Below are 26,686 nucleotides of genomic sequence, written 5' to 3' on the forward strand. Positions count from 1 at the left end.
ATTCTCCATAAATCCATCAAGCCCCTTTTTGAACTCTTTTACAGAGTTCACCATGACCACCTCCTCAGACAGAGAATTACATTAAAGAGCACCTGTCATCAACAAAAACTTTTAATAGGTTGTTCCTAATCATTAATGAAGACATATTGTAATATATCTTCATTTAAAAATATTAAGATTTATACCAGTTTTTTCATTTTATACTTTTGGCCACTAGAGGTCACTCTTCTATCCCTGGTCTGCAAGCAGCATCCTATACTTTTCATAGTAAATGTACAGCTCTTAGGACTAATGCTGAGGGTCTGGTCTTTTCCTAGGAAGTTCAGTGCCTGTCAATCATGCATGAGCATCACTGTGAGCTACAAGCCTACACCACCTCCCCCGCCACTCAGCACCTGTTATCTTATACATTGTATCCTCTCCCTGCTCTGTGGTGTCATCTTACTTCTGTCACTGTAATAGCTCCTTCCCCTGGTTCTTCTCCCGACCCTCACATTATATTTGTCCAGCAATCAGCATTGACTTTTTAGTGCAGCGCTGATGGTCTGAGGAGAGAGTGCGGCACTACTTTTGTTGGCTCTGATCGAGCTCTTATTTTTTTAACTATAAGTAATAAAAAATAATAATCTTTGAGAAATGAGTAATGATCATGGACATGCACAGACATTTTAGGGGGCAGGGGATGAACTGAAAAAAGTTCACATAATTGATATAAATGCCCATATAACAGTGGTGTCCAAACTGTGGCCCTCCAGATCTTGAAAAACTACAACTCCCAGCATGGGTGTCCGGGCCTGCTGGGAGTTTTAGTTTTGCAACATCTGGAGGGCCACAGTTTGGGCACCACTGTCATATAATGATGCCAGACAGCCAGGGCCGCTGCAAGGAATTCTGCCTACACAAGCGGAGCTCCATTTTGGCGCCCCCATCCCAACCCTCCACCCCTGGCCACCAGAACTTCCACACGCGACCAGCCAAAAAGCATCTTATGTAGTAGATGTGACCTGCAGTCCTATGTAACAGCACAGATAACAGTGATAACTGAAAGGATCTGCATCTCCTCACTATATACCCCTGGCATATAGTGCCTTAGTTCTACCTTGGTTTGTGTCACCTTCTCTGGTACCAGGAGAGTGTATCCCTCATAGGAAAAGATAACAGACAAGTATGGCGAACACACTCTAACTTTATTGCATTAAGCATCAGTATAAAAAGGGCAAAAGGGTGTATTTACATTGACCAATTAAAATGTGGCCATGAGCAAAAAGCGTCTTTACATTGACCAATAAAAATGTGGACACATCTAAAAGGTGATATAATTGTTTTGATTTTACACACTTCTTCCCAGGGTACATAGCGCCAATTAGCAGATAGTGAAATTCTTTAGCAAGCAACTTTAGTTACAGGAAATGTAACTTATTAGGAACACAACCTTGAGGAGACTGAGAACGAGAAGAAGGCGATAAGAAAGAAAGAGAATAAAACAATAATAAAGGAGAACTCTAGAGCAGGCTTTCACTAACTACAACTCACAGCATGCCCTGATACAACCTTTCAATAACTGAGTACAGATAATGTAGTCTATGTGACCTGCAGTCCTTTGTAACACCACAGATAAGGCTGGGTTCACACCACGTTTTGTTAAATACGTCTCCCGTATACGGCTGGGAGGAGGGGGGGCGGGGCTTAATCGCGGCGCCCGCACTCAGCCGTATTCGGGAACCGTATTTAATACATGTCTATGAGCCGACCGGAGTGAACCGCAGCCTCCGGTCGGCTTTGTTTTCGGACGTATGCGGTTTCCTGACCGCAGGCAAAAACGTGGTCGACCGCGTTTTTGCCTACGGTAGGGAAACCGCATACGGCCGAAAACTAAGCCGACCGGAGGTTGCTGTTCACTCCGGTCGGCTCATAGACATATATTAAATACGATTGCCGAATACGGCTGAGTGCGGGCGCTGCGATTAAGCCCCCCCCCCAGCCGTATACGGGAACCGTATTTAACAAAACGTGGTGTGAACCCAGCCTAACACAGTGATAACTATGAGTAACAGAACCTAACTGAGTGCTTACCCACCAGTGTGCCTCCAGCTGTCGCAAAACTACAACTTGCAGCATGAACTGATAGCCGAAGGGCATATTGGGAGTTGTAGAGATGCAACAGCTGGAGGTACGCATATACAACTCTCAGCATGCCCTGAAAGCCATTTGCTGTTCGTGCATGCTGGGAGTTGTAGTTATGCAAGATCTTAATGGCCACAATTTAGAGACCACTGTACAAACCCCGTGCATCTCTGCTTCCCTGTTTGAACCCCATGCATCTCTGCTTCCCTGTATGAACCCCGTGCATCTCTGCTTCCCTGTATGAACGCTGACCTAGAAATGCACAGGGTTCATACAGTGATGTTCATGTCCTGTACAAACCCCATGCATTTCTATGTCCTCTTTATGGGGCTAATGAACACCCCATGAAAAAGCAGAAGCCAGCCCGTGCAGTTCCCCTTGCAGCCCGAGGAAACCTGCGTTATACACAGCACACTAATATATATATATATATATATACCCAGCGTTATACACAGCACACTAATATATATATATATATATATATATATATATATATATATATATATATAATATACATACAGCGTTATACACAGCAAACTAATATAACTCAGCCCTGGTTGGAAAACACTGGCCTACACACACAAGAGGGACTACAACTCCCAGCATGTGTCATTCAGGAGTCTTCAGTCTATGGTAGAACACCAGCATGCTGCCTCTGTAGTCTCCTGAGAGTTGTAGTTCACCACACCGATACAGGGCATATACCAGTGTTTCCCAACCAGGGTGCCTCCAAGTGTTGCAAAACTACAACTCCCAGCATTCCCTGGTTGGGAACCACTAGCATACACACACACATGACAGGGACTACAACTCCCAGCATTGCCTGGTTGGGAACCACTAGCATACACACACACATAACAGGGGCTACAACTCCCAGCATTCCCCACTAGCATACACCTATAACGGGGACTACAACTCCCAGCATGTGCCATTCATTCATTCAGGAGTCCCCTCACATAGACATCATCCCCAGTATGATATTTATTCCCCTGCAGTCTATACATCCCCAGTCTGTGTAGTATGTCTCCTCACACACAGAAATCGCCCCCCATCCCCAGCCCGTGCAGTATATCCTCCATCACACATAGCAGTCATTAGGGAGCTGTGCAGTATCCTCCATCACACATAGCAGTCATTAGGGAGCTGTCATGTATCCTCATCACACATAGCAATCATTAGGGAGCTGTCATGTATGTCCTCCATCACACATAGCAGTCATTAGGAAGCTGTCATGTATCCTCCATCACACATAGCAGTCATTAGGGAGCTGTCATGTATCCTCGTCACACTTAGCAGTCATTAGGGAGCTGTGCAGTATATCCTCCATCACACATAGCAGTCATTAGGGAGCTGTCATGTATCCTCATCACACATAGCAGTCATTAGGGAGCTGTGCAGTATCCTCCATCACACATAGCAGTCATTAGGGAGCTGTCATGTATGTCCTGCATCACACATAGCAGTCATTAGGGAGCTGTCATGTATGTCCTCCATCACACATAGCAGTCATTAGGGAGCTGTCATGTATCCTCATCACACATAGCAGTCATTAGGGAGCTGTCATGTATCCTCCATCACACATAGCAGTCATTAGGGAGCTGTCATGTATGTCCTCCATCACACATAGCAGTCATTAGGGAGCTGTCATGTATCCTCCATCACACATAGCAGTCATTAGGGAGCTGTGCAGTATATCCTCCATCACGCATAGCAGTCATTAGGGAGCTGTGCAGTATATCCTCCATCACACATAGCAGTCATTAGGGAGCTGTCATGTATCCTCCATCACACATAGCAGTCATTAGGGAGCTGTCATGTATCCTCCATCACACATAGCAGTCATTAGGGAGCTGTGCAGTATATCCTCCATCACACATAGCAGTCATTAGGGAGCTGTGCAGTATCCTCCATCACACATAGCAGTCATTAGGGAGCTGTCATGTATTCTCCATCACACATAGCAGTCATTAGGGAGCTGTGCAGTATCCTCCATCACACACAGCAGTCATTAGGGAGCTGTCATGTATGTCCTCCATCACACATAGCAGTCATTAGGGAGCTGTGCAGTATATCCTCCATCACACATAGCAGTCATTAGGGAGCTGTCATGTATGTCCTCCATCACACATAGCAGTCATTAGGGAGCTGTGCAGTATATCCTCCATCACACATAGCAGTCATTAGGGAGCTGTCATGTATCCTCCATCACACATAGCAGTCATTAGGGAGCTGTAATGTATCCTCCATCACACATAGCAGTCATTAGGGAGCTGTCATGTATGCCCTCCATCACACATAGCAGTCATTAGGGAGCTGTCATGTATGTCCTCCATCACACATAGCAGTCATTAGGGAGCTGTCATGTATCCTCCATCACACATAGCAGTCATTAGGGAGCTGTCATGTATGTCCTCCATCACACATAGCAGTCATTAGGGAGCTGTCATGTATGTCCTCCATCACACATAGCAGTCATTAGGGAGCTGTGCAGTATATCCTCCATCACACATAGCAGTCATTAGGGAGCTGTGCAATATATTCTCCATCACACATAGCAGTCATTAGGGAGCTGTGCAGTATCCTCCATCACACATAGCAGTCATTAGGGAGCTGTGCAGTATCCTCCATCACACATCAGTCATTAGGGAGATGTGCAGTATCCTCCATCACACATAGCAGTCATTAGGGAGCTGTCATGTATCCTCCATCACACATAGCAGTCATTAGGGAGCTGTCATGTATCCTCCATCACACATAGTAGTCATTAGGGAGCTGTGCAGTATCCTCCATCACACATAGCAGTCATTAGGGAGCTGTCATGTATCCTCATCACACATAGCAATCATTAGGGAGCTGTCATGTATGTCCTCCATCACACATAGCAGTCATTAGGGAGCTGTCATGTATCCTCCATCACACATAGCAGTCATTAGGGAGCTGTGCAGTATATCCTCCATCACACATAGCAGTCATTAGGGAGCTGTGCAGTATATCCTCCATCACACATAGCAGTCATTAGGGAGCTGTCATGTATCCTCCATCACACATAGTCATAAGGGAGCTGTCATGTACGTCCTCTCTCCCCTGCTGTGACTTATTCTGACCGTGCAGATTTACCTCCTCCAAGACAGAGCAGGGGGATGTGAAGGAGCTGTACACCTACATCTTCTCTCCCCTCCCCCCGCTCTGTGTTTTCCTTTCCCCCTCCCGTGGTAGATGATGTCTTACTCCTGTGCAGACACAGCAGGGGGGAGGGGCTGTGTAGTCCTCGCTCTCCCCCTGCTGTGTCTGCCTGTGTAATGTAGAGCTGCATCCTACATGTAAGATTTCCGAACCTAATGGGGCGTGGCTTAATTATATACTGCAGACGTGCTGCGAGCTCGGGCTCTGCCCTCGCTCCTCCTCGCTCTAGCTCGGAAAACTTCGAAGAGCTGAGGGGAGGAGCGGTTCGGTTTTCTCACGGGTTCGGAAATCTCACCTCATACATACTTCCCCTGTACAGTGCTTGTATTCGCGCTCTTGGGAGGGAGCGCAGAATACAAGAAGAGGGCTTAAGCAGCAGTCCCAGCCTGGCTTCATGTGACGTCACGCCTGCCGGGACACGCCTCCTTCCGCTCCTCTGTGAAAGAGCGCTCCTGAGCTGCCGAAGCTGAATATATAAAGGTATTTACATGTGGTTTACACCCACAATAAACACAGGGATAGGCTTAGTTACAGTAAGGGACAGATGGGCAGGGGGATTAGGGAAAGTTTAGTTGATGACAGGTGCTCTTTAAAGAACCTCCGTCTGTGCTGGTGTAGAAACCTTCTTTCCTCTAAACGTAGAAGATGCCCCCTTGTTATAGATACAGTCCTGGGTATAAATAGATCATGGGAGGGATCTCTGCACGGTCCCCTGATATATTTATACATGGTTATTTGATCTCCCCTAAGCCTTCTTTTGTCTAAACTAAATAACCCTAATTCTGATAATCTCTCCGGGTCCTGAAGTCCTCCCATTCCCCGTATTACTCTGGTTGCCCGTCTTTGAACCCTCTCCAGCTCCACTATATCTTTCTTGTACACTGGTGCCCAGTACTGTACACAGTATTCCATGTGTGGTCTGAATAGTGATTTGTACAGCGGTAGAATTATTTCTTTGTCGTGGGCATCTATGCCCCTATTGATGCACCCCATAATTGTATTTGCCTTGGCAGCAGCTGCCTGACACTGGTCACTACAGCTAAATTTACTGTTAACTAAGACTCCCAAGTCCTTTTCCATGTCAGTCGTCCCAAGTGTTCTTCCATTTAATACATAATCCCAGCCCAGATTTTTCTTCCCCATGTGCATTACCTTACATTTATCAGTGTTGAACCTCATCTGCCACTTCCCAGCCCAAACCTCCAACCTATCCAGATCCATTTGTAACAGTGCACTGTCCTCTATAGTGTTTACCGCTTTACAGAGTTTGGTATCATCTGCAAAGATTGCTACTTTGCTATTTAACCCCTTTACAAGGTCATTAAAAAATATATTAAATAGGACAGGACGCAAGACGGACCCCTGTGGTACCCCACTAGTTACAGTCACCCAATCAGAATAACTACCATTAATAACCACCCTCTGTTTCCTATCCCTGAGCCAGTTACTTACCCACTTACACACATTCTCCCCCAGCCCAGTCATTCTCATTTTATGCACCAACCTTTTATGTGGAACCTTATGAAATGCTTTGGAAAAATCCAGAAATACGACATCCAGCGATTGCCCCTGGTCCAGGCTGGAGCTCACCTCCTCATAAAAGCTGATCAGGTTAGTTTGACAGGTCCGATCCCTCATAAAGCCATGCTGATATGGGGTCATGCATTTATTTTTATCAATATACTCCAAAATAGCATCTCTTAGAAAACCCTCAAACAATTTGCATACAACCGAGGTTAAACTGACAGGTCTATAATTCTTCCCAGGGTCACTTTTTGACCCCTTTTTAAATATTGGCACCACATTTGCCATGCACCAGTCCTGGGGAACAGTCCCTGTTACTATAGAGTCCCTGAATATTAAAAATAGGGGTCTGTCTATTACTTAATTCCTTTTAGAACATGGGGGTGAATGCCATCTGGACCTGGTGATTTGTCTATTTTGATTTTTTTATAGGTGGCACTGTACTTCTTCCTGGGTCAGACAGGTGACCTGTACTGGGGAGTTTACCTTATCTCGCTGTATTTCACCTGGCATTTCATTTTCCTCGGTAAATACAGTGGAGAAGAATTTGTTTAATATATTTGCTTTTTCCTGATCCCCGTTTATAATTTCTTCCTCATAATTTTTTAAAGGGCCTACACTTTCATTTTTGACATTTTTTCTATTTATATAGTTAAAGACATATTTTACATTTTTCTCTATAGCTTTTTAATGATTCTTCACTGCCATCCTGTTTTTGTAGTTTAAATGCTTTATTTTTGTCATTTATTGCCCCCTTACCATTTTTATTCATCCATATTGGTTTTCTTTTATTTCTGACCCTTTTATTCCCATAAGGTATATACATCTTACATTGAGAATTTAAGATATTTTTAAAAGCCTCCCATTTAGTGTCCGTATTCATGTTTTTGAGGACATTATCCCATTTTATATTGTTACAGGCTTCTATTGAGCTGATCGAACTTTGCCTTCCTAAAGCTAATTGTTTTTGTGGCCCCTCGAGAGATTCCCTTATTGAAGAACAAGTTATAATGTATTATATTATGATCACTATTTCCTAGGTTTCCTTCTACTTGCACATTAGTTACTCTGTCAGGTCTGTTGGTTAATATATAGTCTAGTAGGGCGCCCCCTCTGGTCGGGCCCTGCGCTATTGGGGACAGATAATTGGCTTTAGCTATAGTTAGAAACCTGTTTCCTTTATGAAATTCACAGGACTCAGTCTCCCAGTTTATATCAGGATAGTTGAAGTCCCCATTATTATCACCTCATTCTGATTTGCTGCCCTGTTTATTTGCCTCAATAATTGATCTTCTGGCTCTTCCATTATGTTTGGTGGCTTATCCCCTTAAGGACCGGGGGTTTTTCCATTTTCATTTTTTGCTCCTTGCCTTTAAAAAATCATAACTCTTTAAATTTTGCACCTAAAAATCCATATTATTGCTTATTTTTTGCGCCACCAATTCTACTTTGTAATGACGTTAGTCATTTTGCCCAAAAATCTACGGTGAAACGGAAAAAAAAATCATTGTGCGACAAAATTGAAAAAAAAAATGCTGTTTTGTAACTTTTGGGGGCTTCCGTTTCTACGTAGTACATTTTTTGGTAAAAATGACACATTCTCTTTATACTGTAGGTCCATACGATTAAAATGATACGCTACTTATATAGGTTTGATTTTGTCGGACTTCTGGAAAAAATCATAACTACATGCAGGAAAATTAATACGTTTAAAATTGTCATCTTCTGACCCCTATAACTTTTTTATTTTTCCGCGTATGGGGCGGTATGAGGGCTAATTTTTTGCGCCGTGATTTGAAGTTTTTAACGGTACCATTTTTGCATTGATAGGACTTAATGCACTTAATGCACTATTTTGGACTTTGAAATTTTTTTGCGTGTACGCCATTGACCGAGCGGTTTAATTAACGATATATTTTTATAATTCGGACATTTCCGCACGCGGTGATACTATATATGTTTATTTTTATTTACACTGGTTTTTTTTTATGGGAAAAGGGGGGTGCTTCAAACTTTTAATAGGGGAGGGGTTAAATGATCTTTATTCACTTTTTTTTTTGCAGTGTTATAGCTCCCATAGGGACCTATAACACTGCACACACTGATCTTTATCATTGATCACTGGTTTCTCATAGGAAACCAGTGATCGATGATTCTGCCGCTTGACTGCTCATGTCTGGATCTCAGGCACTGAGCAGTCATTCGGCGATCGGACAGCGAGGAGGCAGGTAGGGACCCTCCCGCTGTCCTGTAAGCTGTTCGGGATGGCGCTATTTCGCCGCGGCTATCCCGAACAGCCCACTGAGTTAACCAGCAGTTTTTACTTTCACTTTTAGCCGCGTGGCTCAGCTCTGAGCGCGCGGCTAAAGGGTTAATAGCGCACGGCGCCGCGCGCTATTAGCGGCGGGTCCCGGCTTAACTATGATGCCGGGCCCGCCGTGATATGATGCGGGGTTACCGTGTAACCCCGCGTTATATCACGGGAGCAGGACCAAGGACGTACCTGTACGTCCTTGGTCCTTAAGGGGTTATAGCAAACCCCTATCAGAATTTTTTTTTTCTCTCCATATATTTCTACCCATAATGACTCCACATTATCGTTTCCCTCTCATATATCCTTCCGCAGTGCGGCCTTCAGACTGGACTTTACATAAAGACAAACTCCTCCCCCTTTCCGTTTTGTCGGATTCTTCCTGAACAGACTATAACCCTGTATGATGACCGCTCAGTCGCAGCTATGGTCCAACCAAGTCTCTGTTATACCCACAATGTTATAATCCTCCTCAACTCCAGTTTGTCAGTTTGTCAGTTTTATTTGTCAGACTTCTGGCATTAGTCAACATGCAATTCAATGGTGTATGTTTTTTTTTTCCCCTATGATGTCATCCCTATTAACTATTCTAACCCCTCCCTCCACCCCATCCTCAAGTACATTAATAAGTCCCCCCTCTCTCTCTACACTATCTTCCCCCTCTATGTTGTAGGTTCTCCCCCCCCCCCCCCTAATCCCTAGTTTAAACACTCCTCCACCCTTCTAGCCATCTTCTCCCCAAGCACAGCTGCACCCTCCCCATTGAGGTGCAGCCCATCCCTACGGTAGAGCCGGTAACCGACAGCGAAGTCGACCCAGTTCTCCATGAACCCAAACCCCTCCTTTCTACACCAGCTTCTGAGCGCCTTGTTTACCTCCCTAATCTCCCGCTGCCTCTCTGGTGTGGCTCGTGGTACAGGTAATATTTCAGAAAATACTACCTTGGAGGTCCTTGCCTTAAGCTTGCGGCCTAAGTCCCTGAAATCATTTTTAAGGACACTCCAGCTACCTCTTACTTTGTCATTGGTGCCAATATGTACCATGACTGCTGTGTCCTCTCCAGCCCCACCCAGTAGACTGTCAACGCGATCCGCGATGTGCCGAACTGGAGCGCCAGGAAGACAACACACTGTTCGGTGATCCCGGTCTTTGTGACAGATCGCCCTGTCTGTCCCCCTAATAATTGAGTCCCCCACTAACAGTACTTGTCTGGCCAGACCTGCACTCCTCCCTCCCTTCTTCCTTACTGGAGCAGAACCCCCCCCCCCCCCCCCTTGGCAGTCAGTCAGAGGCAGAGTCCTGCTGCAGTACTGCTAGCTCTGAAATGGCATCCTCATCATCTGCCAACCCGGCAAACTGAGCATTTCAGTGGCCAATAAGGGTGATCTGTGTAGACAGCCATCAATCACCCTTTACCAGCAGGAGTGAGGTGGTAAAGGGTGGCCAGAAGCGGACGATCAATCAGAGTTCCTGCTGGGCGATGTCACTTATGGCACCAGTTCTGCTCTCAGTCCGGAGAGCGAGAGCGGGTGCCTGTTAGTGTCCTGCGGCAGAGGGGGCACCTGTTGTTGGTGGGCGGCCGCAGCGATTGGCAGCAGGAGGTAAAGGCTGTATGCTTCATGCTGCTGCTTCTGCATAAGTACAGCTCCCAGCATTGACAGCCAAAGGGCATGCTGGGAGTTGTAGTTGTGTTCCTCCAGCTGTTGCATAATTACAACTCCCAGCATGCCCTGGCTGTCCATGCATGCTGGGAGTTGTAGTTTTGCAACAGCTGGCTGCACACTGGTTGGGAAGCACAGAGTTGGGATCTATTACCTAACTCAGTGTTTCCCCACCAGTGAGCACTTTACCTCCACATATGGGGTATTTCCATGCTCAGAAGAAATGGGATTACAAATTTTGGGGGATTTTTCTCCTATTACCCCTTGTGAAAATGAAAAATTTGTGGTAACACCAGCATTTTAGTGAAAAAAATCAAATTTTTCATTTTCATGTCCAACTTTAACAGAAGTTCGTTAAACACCTGTGGGGTGTAAAGGCTCACTGGACCCCTTGTTACATTCCTTGAGGGGTGTAGTTTCCCAAATAGTGTGCCATGTGTTTTTTATTTTTATTTTTTTTATTTATTTTTATTTTTTATTTTTTTGCTGTTCTGGCACCATGGGGGCTTACTAAGTGTGACTGGCTTCCCCAAAAATCATTTCAGAAAAATTCTCTCTCCAAGAGCCCAATGTTGCTCCTTCACTTCTGAGCCCTGTAGTGCACCCACAGAGTACTTTACATCCACATATGAGGTATTTCCATACTTGGGAGAAATTGGTTTACAAATTTTGGGGGGCTTTTTCTCCTTTTAACTCTTGTAAAAAAAAATAAATAAATAAATAAAAGCTACAAGAACCAATAGAGATTTTGAGTTTTCTCCTCCACTTTGCTTCAATTCCTGTGTAACACCTAAAGGGTTAACAAACTTTCTGAATGTCCTTTCGAATACAGCTTAAGGGGTTCATTTATGGTGGATTTCTTACAGAAAGGCCCTTCAAATTCACTTCAAACTGAACTGGTCGCTGAAGAATTCAGATTTCGAATTTTTCGTGAATATTTGGAGATTGCTATAACCAAAACAAGTTTGACAATACAGCTAAAAAAAATGTTGGGTAAAAACCTCCCAAATACAAAAATGCCTGAAACCATGTCTGCAATTTCAACTTTAATAAAAAAAAAAAAAAAAAAAAAAAAAAAAAAAAAAAAAATAAACACTCTTATTTCATCCCTAAAATGAAGATTTAAAAAAAAAAAAAAATGATGTGCACGTGTCCTAAAATATTTAATTGTGAAGGTGGACATAAAATGTAAGCTTTGGGTACTGCCTCTGGGACCCCCACAATCTCTGTACAGCACCTGCATTCTATGCGTGGCTGCTTTTCCAGTCTCGGAAACTTCTGTATTTCTGGGACTGGAAACGTGATGTCATGCCACGCCCCCTTGTGCCAATACGCCACAGCCCCTCCATTCATGTCTATGGGAGGGGGCGTGACAGCCCCGATAACACGTATTATCCCCTATCCTTTGGATAGGGGATAAGATGTATTTGTCCGGAATAACCCTTTAAATAAACACTTTTTGTACACACAATTTATGCTATACTACTACTAAGAATAATAATACTTCCTGCTTTTTTCCTTCCAGCACACCAATGATTTTGCTCTGTACACAGAAGCCATTAAATTCTTTAACCATCCTGAACACATGGTCAGAGTTGCAGTGAGAAACATCACGTTAAATATTTATAAAGGTAAGAATACTTTAATCGGGTGGCGAGGGCTCAGTTGGTATAAATGGGGATTAGCCGATGTAGAGTTTCTATGCAAGTATTTTGGGAGGAAATGATGATCACTAAATGACACAAGGTCACAACACATCTAAGGCTGCTTTCACACTATAAAAATTACCGTATTTATCTGGGTATACCACGCACCGGCCTATAACACGCACCCTCATTTTACCAAGGATATTTGGGTAAAAAAAGTTTTTTTACCCAAATATCCATGGTAAAATGAGGGTGCGCGTGTATACCCCGATACACCCCCAGGAAAGGCAGGGGGAGAGAGGCCGTCGCTGCCCGCTTCTCTCCCCTGCCTTTCCTGGGGTCTAGAGCCCTGCTGCCGGCCCTTCTCTCCCCCTGGCTATCGGTGCCGCTGCCCGTTCTGTCCCCTTGACTATCGGTGCCGGGGGGAGAGAAGGGGCAGCGGCACCCATTGCCGGCGCCGCTGCCCCGTTGCCTCCCCCCATCCCCGGTGGCATAATTACCTGTTGCCGGGGTCGGGTCCCCGCTGCTTCAGGCCTCCGGCGTGCGTCCCCTGCGTCATTGCTATGCACTGCACGGCGCGGCGCACTGACGGGGCAGCGGCACCGGCAATGGGTGCCGCTGCCCCTTCTCTCCCCCTGGCTGTCGGCGCCGCTTCTCTCCCCCTGGCTATCGGCGCTGGCAATGGGGCGCCGGCACCGATAGTCAGGGGGACAGAACGGGCAGCGGCGCCGATATCCAGCGGGAGAGAAGGGCCGGCAGCAGGGCTCTAGACCCCAGGAAAGGCAGGGGGAGAGAAGCGGGCAGCGACGGCCTCTCTCCCCCTGCCTTTCCTGGGGGTGTATCAGCGTATAACACGCACATAGACTTTGGCCTAAAAATTTTAGCCTAAAAAGTGCGTGTTATACGCCGATAAATACGGTAATCCGTTACAAACGTCCGTCATAAAACCCATGTTAAACGGCCGTTGCACAATCCCATTCAAGTCTATGGGATTTTTTAAATTATCCGTTAAGAACTGTTATAGCCCGTCATGAATAATGGCCGTTAGTTGTGACAGGAGAAATAACTTGCCATGCACTAATTTTTCGCCCGTCACAAGAAACGGGTAAATGAACATTCCCAAGTCGTCTCCATGACAGCACCCGGAGATTGCACCTGCCTAATTGGGACAGGAAAAACACCTGAGAGTTTAAAACCCTACCCCCTTCCTCTCCATTCCCAGTGTTTTTCCTGTCCCGATTAGGGAAGGAACCTCTGAGAGTGCAGGAGTGCTCTCTTCTGCTAAATACCTATTTTATGCCGGCGGTTCCCATCCGAGATGAAGATGATTTTTCTTTTTTCTGTCTCCCCTTGCGGCACCCAGGAGGGCTTATGCAGGGAAGACGCGATAGGGGACGGACCGCGGTTCTCAGGTCCTGCCTTCTGGTCCCGTGCCGACCGGGGAGCGGCAGCATCGCTAAACCGGAGAACTCGATGGTAAAATGTCACTTCCGGTGACGTAGGAGTCCTCCGGAGCGCACATCCGGCCTCATGTATGGCGTCTAAACGTCACACCTGGCCGAAAGAGAAGCGGTGATTTAAAAAATCCCCATGTATACAGAAACATGAGAAATTGAAAGGATGCTTACTCTAAAGGAGTAAGCTCTATAGAGAAACCACTCCGATACCGAAGCACGACGCTGCTAACGCCGCAGGGACCAGCTACAGCACTGCAGTTGGCACGTCCTGTTACCCACCACAGAATATATTGTGCGATCTGTCACAGCCGAAGCAAATTCTGCTGCTACAGTTGTTTTTCCAGGATGTCTACACCGGTCATGGCCGCTGAGGTTGAACCCGTGCAGATCAGAGTAACCGTGAGTAATGAGGGCCTATAGAGTTTATACCCTGGCCTACCTTCAGAATTACTGTCTGATCCTTTCCTCCCTTTTATATTTAGGGAGAAAAGGATACTCCTTTGATTTCTGTAGAAAATGTGTAATCTGTAATAAGGATCCTCAGTTGTCTTCAAAAAACCGTTATGTAAAAAATGTGTTGCCAATTTAGTCTCGGAGGAAACTCCTGATTATGAAAGATATTAGATCTATGATTCAGTCTGAAATCCAGGCTTTTAAATCCTCTTCTTTAAGTCAGGCGGTCCCGTCTGGATATCAAAAGATCCAATCAAAAAATCTGATTGCTATGGGCAACTCAAACTTAAAAATCTGGTTGCTATGGGCAGATCAGAAATTTAAAAATCTTCGTGCTATGGGTAACTCAGAAACTTAAAAATCAGGTTGCTATGGGCAACTCAGAAACTTAAAAATCTGGTTGCTATGGGCAACTCAGAAACTTAAAAATCTGGTTGCTATGGGCAACTCAGAAACTTTAAAAAATATAAATAAATTTGCCGTCCTTCCATTTCATGGACCATTTGTTTTTGGAGCTGACTTAGATAATATCCTGGCTAAAGCCTCGGACAATAAAAAAGGTTTTCCCAAAGAGAAAGATCAACCAAAAAAAGACCCCCTTTCGCCTCTTTTTTCAAACTAATCAGCCCTATAGAGGTAAGGGTAAAACAGGCCGTTGTTCCTATGGAAAAGGAGGTAGAGGGAGAGGCTTCTTATTTAACCCCAACCAGTCTAGAGCTGGTGGAGGTAAACAATGACGCCATTCCGGTAGGGGCGAGATTGTCATCCTTCGCCCACATTTGGGAGTCTATGATTCCCAACCCTTGGATAGTCTACATAATCCAAGAGGGTTACAGGGTAGAGTTCTTCTCTTCCCCCTCCCCAAAGATTTGTGATAACCAAATCCCCAGGTTCCCTAGCCCTAATCATTCAGGGGGTCCATAATCTATTGAGTTTAGGGGCGGTCATAGAGGTCCCAAGAAACCAGAGAGGTTCAGGTCATTATTCCCATCTGTTTCTAATCAAGAAGCCAAAGGGGAAATTCAGGACTATCATCAATCTGAAACCCTTAAACAGATTAGTTACGTACAGGAAATTCAGGATGGAGACCGTGAGGTCAGCCATTCATCTCATAAAAGACAGTGCAGTCATAACCACAATAGATCTCGGGTACATGTATTACCACCTCCCTATCCACATAGACCCCTTCTAAGATTCGCCATCCAGTGGGACGGAAGAGTTCACCATTTTCAATTTGTTGTCTGCCCTTTGGGCTTTCCTCGGCCCAACGCATTTTTACAAAAGTGATAGCGAAGGTGGTGGCAGTTTCAGAAAAGAGAAGATTCTGGTAATACCTTATTGGATGACATATTGATTGTGGCGGACTCTGTTCTTTACCTAAAAGAACATATAAAAAGAACGGCTCAGGCCCTTCAGGATCTCGGCTGGATCTTGAACCTAGTCAAATCCGACTTGCTACCAAGTTGCAGGAAGGTCTTTTTAGGAATCCTCTTGGATTCAGTAGCCCAACAGTCCTCTCTTGTCAGAGAAAAGATCCAAAAGATACAGGATCAGATTCATCTACTTCTTACTCTCAAAAGTTGTACTCTAAGATTTGACAGGTCGGTCCTAGGGTTGTTAACATCTTCAATCCCGACGGTAGCTTGGGCTCAGTACCACTCCAGACCCCTCCAGAAGTGGATTCTAGGGGTATCGGACAAAAAGCAAACCTCCTTAGACAAATATTTCTCTTCCATCGGAATTAAAGACCCAGCTAAGATGGTGGCTTTCCCTCCAAAATCTTGTAAAGGGTGTACACTGGCATCAAACAGACCCCAGGATCATTACCACGGTTGCCAGCACTCAGGGTTAGGGAGTCCACTCAGAAAAGCTTTCGGTACAAGGGAGATGGAGTCCCGCTCTAGCGAACAGGTCAGGGAATTTGAAAGAGTTGTTAGCCATCTGGATGGCTCTACAGGACTTGGAACTTTATTGCAAAGACAGACACATCCTCATTTACTCAGACAACACAAACCGCAGTGACGTTCATTCGTCATCAAGGGGGGCCTCGCCACTCAGCCCTACAGTAGGTGTCAGGTCAAATATTCTGTTCAGCAGAACAGAATGTACTTTCCATCTCAGGGGGATATGGAACATCAGAGCAGACTTTCTAAGGCTACACTTTATAGATACGAGGGAATAGACGCTAGCCGACTGGGCTTTTTCGTCAATAGTCAACGCCTGGGGTCTACCCCAGATAGACCTGTTTGCCAGCAGGAAGAAGCGCAAAGTGAGCAGTTTCTTCTCTCTGAATCCCAGAGACTCTCCAGTGGCAGTGGATGCTCTAGTTCAGAAATGATCTTTCAGCCTGGGATGATCTTTCAGCCTTCCCCCAATAGTCCTAATACCCAGAGTACTACACAAGCTGATGATCCACTCTTGCACGTTAATCCTCATACCCCCTTTTGGCCCAAAAGAAGTTAGTTTCCTCTTCTAAAATCAGAGTGTGGAAGATCCAATACGGTTTCCTCCTCGTCCAGATCTACTAACCCAAGGTCCAGTCCAGCACAGTCAGGTTCATACCCTCAGCTTAGTGGCCTGGAAACTGAGAATCTCCTACTAGAAAGAAAGGGTTTCTCTGAAAGAGTAATTAACACCCTACTAGCCAGTTGCAAGTCTTCCACCTGTAAAAGTTATTCTAAGGTTTGGGGAAAAATATGTTTTCTGGTGTGGGTCTTCCTTTTCACTTGAATCCCCTAACATTCCTCAGATACTTAATGCAAGATGGTTTTGACTTAGGTCTTTCTCCGAACACCTTTAAAGGTGCAGGTTTCAGCCCTCAGTGCTCTTTTCCAAATTAAATTAGGAGATGATTGTTGGGTGTCTAGGTTTATTAACCCCTTAACGACGCAGGATGTATATTTACATCCTGCGCCGGCTCCCGCGATATGAACGGGGTCGCGCTGCGACCCCGCATCACATTTCGTCGGTCCCTGCGCTCATCAACGGCCGGGACCCGCGGCTAATACCACACATCGCCGATTACGGCAATGTGCGGTATTAACCCTTTAGAAGCGGCGGTCAAAGCTGACCGCCGCTTCTAAAGCGAAAGTGAAAGTATCCCGGCTAGTCAGTCGGGCTGTTGGGGACTGCCGTGGTGAAATCGCGGCGTCCCGAACAGCTTACAGGACACCGGGAGCAAATAACTGCTCCGTGCCTGAGATCCAGGCAGGAGCAGTCAAGCTCCGATAACACTGATCACAGGCGTGTTAATACATGCCAGTGATCAGGATGAGAGATCAGTGCGTGCAGTGTTATAGGTCCCTATGGGACCTATATCACTGCAAAAAAAAAAGTAAAAAAAAAGTGTTAATAAAGGTCATTTAACCCCTTCCCTAATAAAAGTTTGAATCACCCCCCTTTTCCCATAAGAAAATAAGTGTAAATAAAAAAGTAAATAAACATATGTGGTATCGCCGCGTGCGTAAATGTCTGAAGTATAAAAATATATAATTAATTAAACCGCACGGTCAATGGCGTACGCGCAAAAAAATTCCAAAGTCCCAAAAAGCGTATTTTGGTCACTTTTTATACCATTAAAAATGAATAAAAAGCGATCAAAAAGTCGGATCAAAACTAAAATCATACCGTTAAAAACTTCAGATCACAGCGCAAAACACGAGCCCTCATACCGCCCTGTACGTGGAAGAATAAAAAGTTATAGGGGTCAGAAGTTGACAATTTTAAACGTATACATTTTCCTGCATGTAGTTATGATTTTTTCCAGAAGTGCGACAAAATCAAACCTATATAAGTAGGGTATCATTTTAACCGTATGGACCTACAGAATAATAAGGGGTCATTTTTACAGAAATATGCACTGCGTAGAAACGGAAGCCCCCAAAAGTTACAAAATGGCATTTTTTCTTCGATTTTGTCGCACAATGATTTTTTTTTTTCTGTTTTGCCGTGAATTTTTGGGTAAAATGACTAATGTCACTGGAAAGTAGAATTGGTGACGCAAAAAATAAGCCATAATATGGATTTTTAGGTGGAAAATTGAAAGGGTTATGATTTTTAAAAGGTAAGGAGGAAAGTGCAAAAACGGAAAAACCCTGAGTACTTAAGGGGTTGAAGCCTCTGAGAAACTTAGTCCTAGGATTACAAATCTTACCCTCCGTGGAACCTTAATGTAGTCCTTGAGGCCCTTACTGAAGCTCCCTTTGAGCCAATAGAGTCCATCTCTATCAAATTACTTACCTTAAAAACTGTACTTTTGGTAGCAATAACATCTGCACGTAGAGTCAGGGATATTCGGGGTCTCTCTACTTTACAGCCTATTTTTATAGTCCTAGATGATAGAATCATTCTCAAATTAGACCCTAATTTTGTACCAAAATTATCTTCATCATTTCATAGATCCCAGGATATTGTTATTCCTTCCTTCTGCTCAGCTCCTAAGAATGATCAAGAAAGATCATTCAACTGTTTAGGAGAGCAGTATTACAGTATGTTGAGTCCTCCCGTCCCTGGAGGAAAGACAAAAACCTTTTTCTCCAGTTTGCGGGTCCTCACAAAGGGAAAAAGGCTTCCAAGAGTTCTATTGCGAGATGGATCCGTATGGTTATCTCAGACGCCTATTCAGCAAAGGGAAAAAATCCCCTCTTGAATTAAAGGCTCATTCTGCCCGTGCAGTCTCTTCTTCATGGGCAGAGAGAGCATCTGCTTCTGTGGAGCAGATTTGTCGTACAGCCACTTGGAAAAATTGACATACATTTCCTAGCATTATAGATTAGATGTTCTTTCTAATCAGGACATGGCGTTTAGACGCAAAGTCTTGAGTGCTGTGGTCCCTCCCTGAATACTATTCTTTGGTATTATCTCCGGGTGCTGTCATGGAGACGACTTGGGAAATGGTGAATTATACTCACCGATAATTGTATTTCCTGGAAGTCTCCATGACAGCACCCAGAATACCCACCCTTTGGTTTTTCTTTCTGGTTTGGTCATTCGGTGATCACTTTTCCTTTCTACTCGGTGTTCTTTATAATACACTGGGAATGGAGAGGAAGGGGTGGGGTTTTAAGCTCTCAGGTGTTTTTCCTGTCCCAATTAGGCAGGTGCAATCTCCGGGTGCTGTCATGGAGACTTCCAGGTAATACAATTATCGGTGAGTATAATTCACCATTTTTTAACATTGAAGTCTGTGGCTGATGGATGAGCCTTTGTCATCCATTTGCACCTGGTGTACAATATCAGTTATTACTTTTGAGCATGCTTTGAAGAGGGGACATCAGCAGACTCCTGCAGTGCTGAGGAACTACTATCACTCCCATCATCGAACAGACTTGATTCCATGATGGGAGCAGTAATTTCCTGGCTGCGGGAGACTGCAGACAGCTGGGAAGGGCTACATTAGTGTTTGTACTACTATCCCCATTATGGAACAGAGTCTGTTCCATGATGGGGGTTGTAGTACAGGGGCTGAGGAATTGATCGTAGACATATAGCCTATATATCTAGCCCCCCAGCGCATTGATAATATGCCCCCTACAGCGCATTTATAAATAAACCCCCCCCACCAGCGCATTAATAAATATATACCCGCCACTGGCGCATTAATAAATATATATACTCCCCACTGGCGCATTAATAAATATATACCCCCGCAGCGCAAGTATAATGTGCCCCCTGCAGCGCAAGTATAATGTACCCTCACAGCCCAGCCATCTATATACATATGTCACCGCAGTGCTTTATGTGAAAAGTATTCTAGCAGCAGCATCGGCCGGCCCGATGCTGCTGATAGAAATACTTTTCATACATTGTGCCGGCATATGTATATAGAAGCGGTGTGGGGGGGCAGCTAATGCTATATGTCTGCCCCCCAGCGCATCTATATACATATACTCCTGCAGCTAGAATACTTTTCACATATAGCGCTGCGGTGACATGTTTATAGATGGCTGCACTGCGAGGGTACATTATACTTGCACTGCGGGGGTATATATTTATTAATGCTCCAGTGGGGGGGTATATATTTATTAGTGTGCCGGTGGGGGGGGTATATATTTATATATTATATGCGCTGCAGGGGGCATATTATAAATGCACTCGGGAGCTAGATATATAGGCTATATGTCTGCCCCCCCCCCCCCCCCCCCCCCGCAGCGCTATATATCTTGCCCCCCAAAGCGCTTTTAATATAGATATGGCCCCCCCCTGCTACTCACAATGTTCATTTTTAAATCTCCCGCATAGAGACCCCTGATTGGCTTCTCGGTTCCAGCCATTTAGGGCTCCCCGCAGGGGATTTTAAAATGAAAGTTAAAACACACGATACATCGCAGGGTTGCGGAGTTTGCCGCCTCTCCCCTGCTTAACCCCTTAAGGACCCAGGACGTATGGGTACGTCCTGGGTCCCGGTCCTGCGATATAACGCGGGGTCACACGGTGACCCCGCATCATATCGCGGCGGGCCCGGCATCATAGTGAAGCCGGGACCCGCCTCTAATAGCGTGCGGCACTGATCGCGATGCCACGTGCTATTAACCCTTTAGCCGCGCGCTCAAAACTGAGCCGCGCGGCTAAAAACGAAAGTAAAAGTGCCTGGCTAGCTCAGGGAGCTGTTCGGGATCGCCGCGGTATAATCGCAGCATCCCGAACAGCTGTAGCACAGGAGGAGGTCTTCTTACCTTCTCCTGTGCTGTCCGATCGCCTAATGAATGCTTCAAGCCTGAGATCCAGGCTTGAGCATTCAATCGCCGAAAACACTGATTGATCCATTCCTATGGAGATGGATCAATCAGAGTAAAAGATCAGTTAATGCAATATTATAGCCCCCTATAGGAGCTATAATATTGCATTAAAAAAGTGTAAAAAAAATCATTAACCCTTTCAATTATCCCTTCCCCTAATAAAAGTTTGAATCACCCGGCATTTCCCAAAAAAAAAAAAACGCAGTGTAAATAATAATAAACATGTGGTATCGCCGCATGCGGAAATGTCCGAGTTATAAAAATATACCTCTTTTTAAACCGCACGTTCAATGGTGTACGCGCAAAAAAATTCCAAAGTCCAAAATAGCGCATTTTTGATCACTTTTTAGACCACAAAAAAGTGAAACAAAAATCGTACCGTTAAAAACTTCAGATCACGGCGCAAAACACGAGCCCTCATACCGCCCTGTACGTGGAAGAATAAAAAAGTTATAGGGGTCAGAAGATTACCATTTTAAACTTATAAATTTTCCTGCATGTAGTTATGATTTTTTTCTGAAGTGATACAAAATCAAACCTATATAAGTAGGGTATCATTTTAACCGTATGGACCTACAGAATAAAGAAAAGGTATCATTTTTGCCGTAAAATGTACTGCATAAAAACGGAAGCCCCCAAAACTTACAAAATAGTGTTTTTTTTCATCAATTTCGTCGCTCATTGATTTTTTTTTTCCCGTTTCACCGTAGATTTTTGGGTAAAATGACTAATATCATTACAAAGTAGAATTAGTGATGCAAAAAATAAGCCATCATATAGAATTTTTGGTGAAAATTTTAAAGAGTTATGATTTTTTAAAGTTAAGGAGGAAAAATTGAAAAAAATTGAAAAAAATGAAAAAGCCCGGGTCCTTAAGGGGTTAATAACTTCTAATAGCATCGGGTCTCAGAAGTGAAACCCGGAGCGGTCAATCCCTCAGCCCCTGTACTACAACCCCCATCATGGAACAGAGTCTGTTCCATGATGGGGGTAGTAGTACAAACACTGATGTAGCCTCCCCAGCTGTCTGCAGTCTCCAGCAGCCAGGAAATTACTGCTCCTATCATGGAAAGAAGTCTGTTCCATGATGGGAGTAGTAGTAGTCCCAACTGTGGGAGTCTGTAGGCAGAGGTGTTACGGCCATACATGAGGGATGTTATAATGGGTATTTATACAGCCGTTAGCACCCGTTATTTCATCCGTCATCACACAGAAAACGGACGTTTAATAACAGATGAATGCTCATAGTGTGAAAGCAGCCTAACACAGAATCTATTGGAGGCTTGACTCATACTATTAAAGGGGTATTCCGGCCAAAAATATCTTATCCCCTATGGAAAGGATACATTGATTTCTGGGAGGAGGGCGTAACAGCCGCAACTCCCTCTCCTATAGACATGAATGGAGGGGGCGTGGCGTCACTTCACGTCCCCATCTCGGAAGCCCGATTGTTTCCGAAACTGCAGACGCGGCTACGCATATAATGTGGGCTGCTGCACGGACATCGCGGGGGGCCCTAGCGGCGGGCCCCCCGCGACCAGACATCTTATCCCCTATCCTTTCGATAGTGGATAAGATGTTTTTGCCCAGAATACCCCTTTAACTATTTTTGCAATATTGTAGCCCCCGGTATTCTGTGCTGGTGGTATTCTGTGCTGGTGGTATTCTGTGCTGGTGGTATTCTGTGCTGGTGGTATTCTGTGCTGGTGGTATTCTGTGCCCCCAGTATTCTGTGCCCCCAGTATTCTGTGCTGGTGGTATTCTGTGCCCCCGGTATTCTGTGCTGGTGGTATTCTGTGTCCCCGGCATTCTGTGCTGGTGGTATTCTGTGTCCCCGGCATTCTGTGCTGGTGGTATTCTGTGCACCCAGTATTCTGTGCACCCAGTATTCTGTGCTGGTGGTATTCTGTGCCCCCGGTATTCTGTGCTGGTGGTATTCTGTGCCCCCAGTATTCTGTGCACCCAGTATTCTGTGCTGGTGGTATTCTGTGCCCCCGGTATTCTGTGCTGGTGGTATTCTGTGCTGGTGGTATTCTGTGCTGGTGGTATTCTGTGCACCCGGTATTCTGTGCCCCCGGCATTCTGTGCTGGTGGTATTCTGTGTCCCCGGTATTCTGTGCTGGTGGTATTCTGTGCTGGTGGTATTCTGTGCACCCGGTATTCTGTGCCCCCGGCATTCTGTGCTGGTGGTATTCTGTGCTGGTGGTATTTTGTGCCCCCGGTATTCTGTGCTGGTGGTATTCTGTGTCCCCGGTATTCTGTGCTGGTGGTATTCTGTGCCCCCAGTATTCTGTGCTGGTGGTACTCTGTGCCCCCAGTATTCTGTGCTGGTGGTATTCTGTGCTTTTGGTATTCTGTGCCCCCGGCATTCTGTGCTGGTGGTATTCTGTGTCCCCGGTATTCTGTGCTGGTGGTATTCTGTGCTGGTGGTATTCTGTGCCCCCGGTATTCTGTGCTGGTGGTATTTTGTGCCCCCGGTATTCTGTGCTGGTGGTATTCTGTGTCCCCGGTATTCTGTGCTGGTGGTACTCTGTGCCCCCGGTATTCTGTGCTGGTGGTATTTTGTGCCCCCAGTATTCTGTGCTGGTGGTATTCTGTGCCCCCAGTATTCTGTGCTGGTGGTATTCTGTGCCCCCAGTATTCTGTGCTGGTGGTATTCTGTGCCCCCAGTATTCTGTGCCCCCGGTATTCTGTGCTGGTGGTATTCTGTGCTGGTGGTATTCTGTGTCCCCGGCATTCTGTGCTGGTGGTATTCTGTGCTGGTGGTATTCTGTGCCCCCGGTAATCTGTGCCCCCGGTATTCTGTGCCCCTGGTATTCTGTGCTGGTGGTATTCTGTGTTCCCGGTATTCTGTGCCGGTGGTATTCTGTGCCCCCAGTATTCTGTGCCGGTGGTATTCTGTGCCCCCAGTATTCTGTGCTGGTGGTATTCTGTGCCCCCGGTATTCTGTGCTGGTGGTATTCTGTGTCCCCGGCATTCTGTGCTGGTGCTATTCTGTGCTGGTGGTATTCTGTGCCCCCGGTATTCTGTGCCCCCGGTATTCTGTGCCCCCGGTATTCTGTGCCCCCGGTATTCTGTGCCCCCGGTATTCTGTGCCCCCGGTATTCTGTGCCCCCGGTATTCTGTGCCCCCGGTATTCTGTGCTCCCGGTATTCTGTGCCGGTGGTATTCTGTGCCGGTGGTATTCTGTGCCGGTGGTATTCTGTGCCGGTGGTATTCTGTGCCCCCGGTATTCTGTGCCCCCGGTATTCTGTGCCCCCGGTATTCTGTGCCCCCGGTATTCTGTGCCCCCGGTATTCTGTGCCCCCGGTATTCTGTGCCCCCGGTATTCTGTGCCGGTGATATTCTGTGCCGGTGATATTCTGTGCCGGTGATATTCTGTGCCCCCGGTATTCTGTGCCCCCGGTATTCTGTGCCCCCGGTATTCTGTGCCCCCGGTATTCTGTGCCCCCGGTATTCTGTGCCCCCGGTATTCTGTGCCCCCGGTATTCTGTGCCCCCGGTATTCTGTGCCCCCGGTATTCTGTGCCCCCGGTATTCTGTGCCCCCGGTATTCTGTGCCCCCGGTATTCTGTGCCCCCGGTATTCTGTGCCCCCGGTATTCTGTGCCGGTGATATTCTGTGCCCCCGGTATTCTGTGCCCCCGGTATTCTGTGCCCCCGGTATTCTGTGCCGGTGGTATTCTGTGCCCCCGGTATTCTGTGCCCCCGGTATTCTGTGCCCCCGGTATTCTGTGCTGCTTACTTTAGACTAGTCATCCTGTCACTCATTTGTCATAAGTCATCGTGGTGAATACTCTACACACCAATGTTCTTTTTATTATTCTGTTTTCCATCTCATTTTGAGCTTTAACCTTCCAAATAATCTTGACGGTCACAGGTTATAAACCGATATCTAGATGATGGCCTAAAAAAAGGGAGCAGAGTCACTTTTTTTTTTTTTTACATGTAGTGATTGGTGGGGGTCTCCATACCTTTACCCTCACAGATCAAAACTTGTGATACGTTTTTAAGATGTCATTGTGTTTATTTTTAAATGACAGTGACAATTTAAATATCACTTTTCGAAATACAATGTTGCTATAGAAGTAGCAAATGAAACAAATCTTGGAAATGCATCACATTTCATACTTTCTGCAGCAAATACAATGCAGATAGATTAGTAGCTATAGTCGTAATTGTATGCGAGCCTGTGTTACCTGCTCTGCCTTATGTTTAGAAATAAATGCACCTTCTTATTTACAGAAACAAGAGTGATGGTGTTCTAGCTTTTGGATTTATCGTGTCTTAAGTCATCTGCCAATAGTAGTCTAAGGCTCCGAATTAATAGTGTGCATTGCTCGCACTACTCTACACATATTTAATACTCAACATATTTAATATAGTTAGAAAAAAAATAATAATAATATCTTTATTTCCATTGCACCAATGTAACTTACACCGTACCCTAACCCCAGTGGGGCCTACAATGTAAATTCCAAATTAACCTCTCTTATTTGTTTTGGAGTTGAAAACTATTTAAAAAGCTGCAAAATGTAAAGTAACAGCCAAAACTAGCTATGCTGGGGTGTAGATTCATTTCGCAAAAACAAAATTCTTTCTCATCCACCACATGGGTATAGTGATCCTAGGAGACTGATTTTGGTACTCTTTCGCAAACTTTTTTCCATTTATGGGGGTTAGTGTGCAGATTGCAACCCGAGCAGTCACCACTAGATGGCACAAGTGAGCCGCAGTAAGGTTGTGTTCCTTTTTAAAGAATCCTGTGATTGTAGTTTGGATTTTGGTTTTTAGGTTCGGTTTTGAGTATCTGCCAAAAAAAAAAAATGAAAATATATTGTCACGTTTACTTCGTTTTACAAATTCACAAAGAAAAAAAGCAATAAGTACAATTTTCGTCTCTACGACCAAGAGAACTATTGTCCTCAGGGTCATACAATACTGTAGTATGGAACAAGCTCACTTGGTTTGTTTCATATGTTATGCAAGGACAGGATGTGCTCAGGAGGTCTTGGATTGGGGCATGAAAGATCGCTTCATATTTTATCATCTATTTATTTATTAAGAGTAATAAAAAAAGTTTTATTGCATGTTCATTAATGGCCTGAGAAGTTACATATTTTTACAATTAATGTATACTACTACAGTGACCCCCCGACCTACGATGGCCCCCACATATAATTTTAACATGCGATTGCCTCTCAGAGGCCATCGCATGTTGAAGGCAGCATCAACATACGATGCTTTTATATGTCGGGGCCATCGCATAAACGGCTATCCGGCAGTGCAGACTGCTTCAGCTACCACCGGATAGCCGTTTACGGTGCCTCGTGAGCTCCGGTGATGTCTCTTACCTGTCCTCGGGGCTCCGGTGCGTCCTTTTCGGGATCCCCTGTATCATCGGCGCTCTCCATCGTTGTCATCACCGTCCCGTCATCCAATAGGAGCGGCGTGCGACGGAGAGTGCGGTTGCCGGGGAAGCAGAGGCCTTGCCGGAGCGTCGGGGACACCTCGGGGACGCGGCGACATCCCGGGCAGCGGTGACGGTCCGGAGCGGCGGGGACAGGTGAGTACAACTTTCTCTAACAGTGG

At 45.5% G+C, this 26,686-nt stretch overlaps 1 protein-coding gene across 5 annotated transcripts in view; it reads left to right on the top strand.

The window, feature by feature from the left end:
- CLEC16A (C-type lectin domain containing 16A) overlaps positions 1-26,686 on the top strand; it is a 318,383-nt gene that overhangs the window by 26,373 nt on the left and 265,324 nt on the right. For all 5 annotated transcript variants that reach the window (XM_056536465.1, XM_056536467.1, XM_056536468.1 and 2 more), the window contains exon 5: positions 12,329-12,434. In XM_056536465.1, the coding sequence (XP_056392440.1) occupies positions 12,329-12,434 (106 nt within the window). The remainder of the gene's footprint in view (positions 1-12,328; positions 12,435-26,686) is intronic.

The sequence above is a fragment of the Hyla sarda genome, chromosome 8 (genome assembly GCF_029499605.1).
Source record: "Hyla sarda isolate aHylSar1 chromosome 8, aHylSar1.hap1, whole genome shotgun sequence".
Classification (NCBI taxonomy): Eukaryota; Metazoa; Chordata; class Amphibia; order Anura; family Hylidae; genus Hyla; species Hyla sarda.